Source organism: Mytilus galloprovincialis, chromosome 1 (genome assembly GCF_965363235.1).
Source record: "Mytilus galloprovincialis chromosome 1, xbMytGall1.hap1.1, whole genome shotgun sequence".
Classification (NCBI taxonomy): domain Eukaryota; kingdom Metazoa; phylum Mollusca; class Bivalvia; order Mytilida; family Mytilidae; genus Mytilus; species Mytilus galloprovincialis.
Genome location: NC_134838.1, coordinates 76498102 through 76504398, shown reverse-complemented (window position 1 = coordinate 76504398; position 6297 = coordinate 76498102). Strand labels below are relative to the sequence as shown.

The 6297-nt window shown below is 34.1% G+C and overlaps 1 protein-coding gene across 32 annotated transcripts in view; it reads left to right on the top strand.

Annotated features, from left to right (window-relative positions):
• The first annotated feature begins 393 nt into the window (after positions 1 to 393).
• LOC143084201 (uncharacterized) overlaps positions 394 to 6297 on the top strand; it is a 28873-nt gene continuing 22969 nt past the window's right edge. For all 32 annotated transcript variants that reach the window (XM_076260790.1, XM_076260756.1, XM_076260770.1 and 29 more), the window contains exons 1-5: positions 394 to 610; positions 3660 to 3802; positions 4554 to 4654; positions 4992 to 5147; positions 5981 to 6156. In XM_076260790.1, coding sequence (XP_076116905.1) covers positions 471 to 610; positions 3660 to 3802; positions 4554 to 4654; positions 4992 to 5147; positions 5981 to 6156 — 716 coding nt within the window. In that variant the 5' untranslated portion in view covers positions 394 to 470. The remainder of the gene's footprint in view (positions 611 to 3659; positions 3803 to 4553; positions 4655 to 4991; positions 5148 to 5980; positions 6157 to 6297) is intronic.

Here is a 6297-nt window from a genome sequence, read left to right as displayed (position 1 = left end):
TTTCCTAAACTTTAATTTGAATATATGTATTAAAAAGTAAATATTTCAAGATATTTCTCTTATATATTCAAACAATTGTCAACAAATTATTTGTGACTTTTTGTCCTGTGACTTTTTGTCCTACCAAATTTGTGACTTTATGTCCTGTGACTTTTTGTCCTGTGACTTTCTGTCCGTTTACCTCCTGTCATTACCAGAGTTGGTCAAGTCACGTTTTCTAAAGTTTCTTACAATTTTTTTAATTTATTTTTTTAAATCTATATATCAAATGATGAAATCTTATTATATTTCAAATTTGAGATCAATCCTTTGAGAAATGAAAAAGTTATTAGCATTTTTCATTTGGTCCTGTCATTCGGTCCTGTCATTCGGTCCAGTCATTAGTGTAACCCGTTTAGGCGTCCATTTTTATCAATTTTGGAAACGTTTTCTACTCCACCTGAGAATATTCTGTTGAAAAAACTGTGACGATGGCGGGGAAAGACGACCGGATAACCACAAAGGTTATCCAGGTCGCTAACATTGCCCAGAACGCATCAAAAGATCAAATGAAGACATTATTTGCATACATCGGGCGAATAGACGATCTTAAAATGTATCCCACCATTGAGTAAGAATAAATAAATATTTACATATCTGTATCTGTATCTGTATGGTTACGTCGTAGCTACCAATTCTGGCTTTAATACAACGGGGTGAAGGCGCCGTCGATTTACTGACGTCTCGTGAGAGCAGCTTTAAAGCTCTCAACGCTCGTTTCGCGCACAATAGTGTCCTCAAGATGGTTCCAGTTAATAACTGTGGACACAAAGAATGAGTTTGAGTATTGCTGAGTTTTACTGGTGGGAATGTCAAAGCACCTAGTATTGTTCCTCACTTGTTTTTCCACTATGTTTGTTGCCTGGTAATTTTCGAACTTTTTCGCTGTGATGGTTCGTCTTGGTCTGGCTGATTTTAAAAAGTCGTCTGGATCGATAACAGGTACCAATCCCTCAACCACCTTGTACAAAAATATAAGTTTTTGGCTAGTGCATCTGGCTTTTAGTTCTTACGCAGCCATCTTCTCTGGTTTTATAGTCGCCTGTTATAAAGCGTGCTGCTTGTCGTTGTATACGCTCCAGTTTGTTTGCATCTATTGTACTGTAGGGGTCCCATACTGTTGCCGCATATTCCATTGTTGATCTAACTAAGGGCAATGTAAGCGGTTTTCTTACATTCCTGCGGGCAGTATCTTAAATTCCTTCTGAGGAAGCCAAGGGTTGAACTTGCCTTTTTTGCAACATTTGTTATGTGTGTGCTCCACTTCAGGTCTTCTGAAATCTGCACTCCTAGATATGGGTTGTTTTGAACTTGTTGGAGTATTTGGCCGTTGAGAGTGTAGAATCTCTGGCTTTTGTTTTTGATGCTCAAGATATAGCATTTTTTAGCGTTAAATCGCATACTCCATTTATTTGCCCAATCTTCTAGGTTTGCTAGGTCTTCTTGCAGCAGTTTGTGGTCTTTTTCTGTTTTGATGGTTCTATACAGTAGGCAGTCATCGGCGAACAGCCGTACTGATGACTTGACAGTGTCTGGGAGGTCATTTATGTGACATAAGAATAGTAATGGTCCAAGTACTGTTCCCTGTGGAACTCCAGAGTCCACCTTTACTTCTTCAGATTGTTCCCCCTCTACTACAACTTTCATCTTCCTCTGTGTAAGAAACATATTTAGCCAGTTGTTAAGTGGTCCTCGGATTCCATATTCTTCCATTTTTGATAATAGCTTGTTGTGTGGCACAGTGTCAAAAGCTTTGGAAAAATCAAGGATTGCAATGTCAGTTTGTAGACCGGCGTCAAATGCTTTCATGAAGTCTTGCAAGGTGACTAGCAGTTGTGTTTCGCATGAATAACCAGATCTAAATCCATGATTAAGTGATGTTAAGACTCTGTGTTTATCAAGGTGTTTTAGAATGTGCTTGCATATGATGTGTTCTAGTAGTTTGCAAGGTACAGATGTTAATGAGACTGGTCTATAATTTTCTGCGGCGTGTTTGTCTTCCCTTATATGTATCCATTGTAACACAGGTACTTGTTTCTATCATTGGGGGGGGATAGTGGAAATTACCATGGATAGAAACAAGTGACTGTGTAATTAATAGTTTCAGCTCAACACAATTTGAGCAAGATAATTTTCCCGTTCTCCTTATAAATATAATATAAAGAGGCCCATGAGCACAAATTTCTTCATATATTAGTTAAATTGTATTTGTCATACTGACTGCTAGACTTTTTTGAAAAGTTGTTACATGAATGCAATGTTATTCTGTGTAGGTCAAAACATGAACTCAACTTAAGGCCAAGGGAGAGGGTGATCGATACCAGAGGGACATTCAAACTCATAGGTCAAAAATAAACTGACAACGCCATGGCTAAACAACAAAAATACAAACACAAATAATAGTACATAGTAAACTAAAGACTAAGCATCACAAACCCCACCATGGGTTATCTCAGGTGCTCTTGAAGGATAAGCAGATCCGGCTCCACATGAGGCACCCGTCATGTCGCTCATATTATTACAGACCTGGTAAATAGTCTAGTTTGTTGTTTTCGGGTGGATCTAGCCCATGTCAATCTGGCCTCAATAAAAAATATATTTATATGGAATAAAATTAAAGATATATATTAATTGTAATTCATAAATGTTTATGATTTTTATTATAATGTAATAGGTGTATGGTAAAAAAAAAGATTATTTGGTATAATTATATTAAAACGTATATAAAGAATTCAGACATAAACATTAACCATCAGTAATTAGCATTTTCTTTCAATTGACTGTGATCTTAACAAGTCTTAAGGACGCCTCCGGTTGCGGGAATTTCTCGCTACATTGAAGACCTGTTGGTGACCTTCTACTGTTGTTTTTTTTCTATGGTCGGGTTGTTGTCTCTTTGGCACATTCCCCATTTCCATTCTCAATTTTTTTTCATCTTGTGTAATAACTAATAGTTATTTACACAACGGTACAAGCCGATCCCACAAACTGCACTTTTTGCAAATTCCAGTTATACTGTTAAAATTTGTCACAAATTCCTCCTAAATTAATATAGTTTATTCATATTTAAATTTTTATTATGGGGCCGGATTAACTTGGGGCCAGATTGACTTTGGGCCAGATCAGTTTGGGGCCGGAATGACTGGATACCTAGTTTGTTAGGTAACATTTGTGAAAAGGGAACAGGATTTTTAGTTACGACATAAGGAACATATTCGATTATGCTTTATGCTTAAGCCTACAGGCCCACTACAAACTTTGATAGCCTCAATGCTCTTCAACTTCCTACTTATTTGGCTTTATAAATATTTTGATATGAGTTTAACTGATGAGTCTTATATAGACGAAACGCGCTTATGGCGTACTAAATTATAATCCTGGTACCTTTGATAACTATACTACAAGTTCGTCACTGAAATTTTGGACCATTTTGTACATGTACATGTATATATTCAAATAGCCTGTATTAGGAAGTCTTTCAGGCCAGATTATTAATTTACAAACCTAGGTTAGTGGGCCTGAATGCTTAAGCTTAAAGACTGGACTAAGTTGAGCCTTTTGTATATGTTTATGATAATAAAAACTTATTGTGATAATAATTCATTAACTTCGTATTTCAGCTCTCCTGAGGGAGCAGTATCAGCACCTGTAACAAAGATTGTGTATGTCAAGTTTGAGGATTCTCAGAGCACAGGTGTCGCATTACATCTTAACAACACAGTCTTTATTGATAAAGCCATGATTATTGTGCCCGTCATGGATGGTAGGTTGATAGATTAAAAAAACTGATTTTTTTGTTTTTACATTCTTACATTATATTTTATATAAACTGAATAATATTGATAGATAATTAAATTTCATGTATATATAATTTGAATAGTTATATGGCATGTATGGTAAAAGAAAATTTTTGGTAGGTATGTCGATAGGGTACAAACTTGTCAACCTATTGTCTCTATGAGCAATTATTACGAAGAAAACGATAAAAATAAGATGATGATAAACATGTAAAAAAGCAAAACCATATCTAGAGGTCTAAATACAATGTTCAACACTAGACCTCAGTCTTCAAGCTCTTAATGAGTCTAAAAGAGTGTGAATAAATTGACAAAATATAAAAACATTTGTAATCAATATTTAATTCTTGTTTTAAATTCCAATAGGGAACATACTTTAATTCTCAAAATATAAAAAATTACTTAAAAAGATATAACCTCAGACAACCAATGATGAGGTTCTTGACAGATGATAGACACATGAGGGTCTGGATGGGGTTAACATAGATACAGATAGACTAGAATAGACAATGATAGGTAAATACATGTACTACTGAAAAATGTGCAAAACATAATGAAAAAGAAAAATAGACCAACAAAACGAAGAACAGTGAAAAATGTGCAAAATTTATATATAAGAAGAAAAAAAAAATGACATGAAAACCAAATTGATAAAGACAAAGTGAATGCTGAGTGTTAGTAGAATAACCATTGTATGTAGTATTATTTCCTTTTCAGGTAAAATTCCAGATGAACAGACAGCATTGCAGCTAGCCCCATCAGCTATGGCAGGATTGATGCCTGGTCAACCTACATGGCCTAGTAATGTTATTAGTCAGGTAAATAATCGATTTTTTGTTGAAAGATGAGTTGATTTCATAAAGAAGTGTTTTATTTTCAATTTTACATTAATATTAGTGCATTTAAAGTAAAGCCCACAAAATTGCAACTACTTTTGAAAACCTGAAATAAAATATTTTCAATATTTATGAAATATCCTTGTTTTGGTTATTAACATGATTTAAAACTTCAATTTAACCTGAGTGAAAGCAGTGCTGATTTTTTCCCCATCAAAACACAGATTTTCTGGTGTACATGTACTTGTGAAGATCATATATTCTTTAAAAGCAGAAGAAAAAAATCTGGTTAAATGTTTACTCTAACATATCTTTTTAGATGAGTGGTGTTGGTTCAGCACAAGTAATAACAACACACGACCCTCGCCTGACAGCCTTAGGTCTGCCACAATATCCAGCTCTACCTGGGACAACAGATGGATCTAAGATAGAAGAAATAAGGAGAACAGTTTATGTTTCTAATATGGATCCTTCGGTAAGTTGATAGTCAGAATTGATTGATGTTCCAAGCTCTAAAGCCTTCAACACATACCCTTGGCTCACACAGAACAGCAGGCTATAAAGGTTCCCAAAATGACAAGAATAAAATAATTAAAACAGGAAAAACAACAGTCTTATTTATATGAACAATAAAACGAGAAACTCTTATGAAACACATCAACACACAGCAAGCACTGAACAACATGTTCCTGACTTAGGACAGGTGGAAACATATGCAGCGGGTTTAAAGTTTTAACAGGTGCCAACCTTTCTAAAACCATAACATTTGGTTCTTATATACAGCATTGTGAAGACTAATTATTAGCAATAACAAAAAATAAATAAAACCATGTTTTAATTCTTTGTAAGTGTACAAGAAAAGATAATTTTGAATTTTATAGTTTTGATATCATGGGAGTACAAAATGCAGATGTAATGCTAAATATTAACATATAAATCTAAATATTAACATATAAATCTAAATATTAACATATAAATCTAAATATTAACATATAAATCGAAATATTAACATATAAATCGAAATATTAACATATAAATCGAAATATTAACATATAAATCTAAATATTAACATATAAATCATATTTGTGTTCGTTTGTTGGTGTCAATTTTGAGTTTAGAATTAAAGGGTATGGTCTCATTTCAGTGACAGAAAATAAAAGAGATAAAACAGGTTTTTATATAAAATCAGCATGACATCATACTGGGATTAAAATCAATGTTAGAAAATGGAATGCAGAACAAAATGGTATTGAAAACAAGAAATTAAGTACAGTAATATAAATATAAAGATATAATTTTATATTTTAGACATCTACAGATCAGCTGTTGCAATTCTTCTCCCAAGTAGGAGAAGTGAAGTATGTGAGGATGGCTGGAGACCCCAGTAGTTCTGTAGTATCTGGTTATGTAGAATTTACTGACCAGAGATCTGTGGCCACTGCTCTTACTTACAATAGTGTAATGTTCCAGAATAAACCTATCACGTGAGTACTTCTCTCATACTATGAGGTATCATTGCAGCTCCCTTATGGCTCATATTATGAGGTCATTGCAGCCTATTTACACGATCTTCAGTGGTACTAAAATGTATCTTTGCAACTCGCCTACTTTTCTAATACTACAAG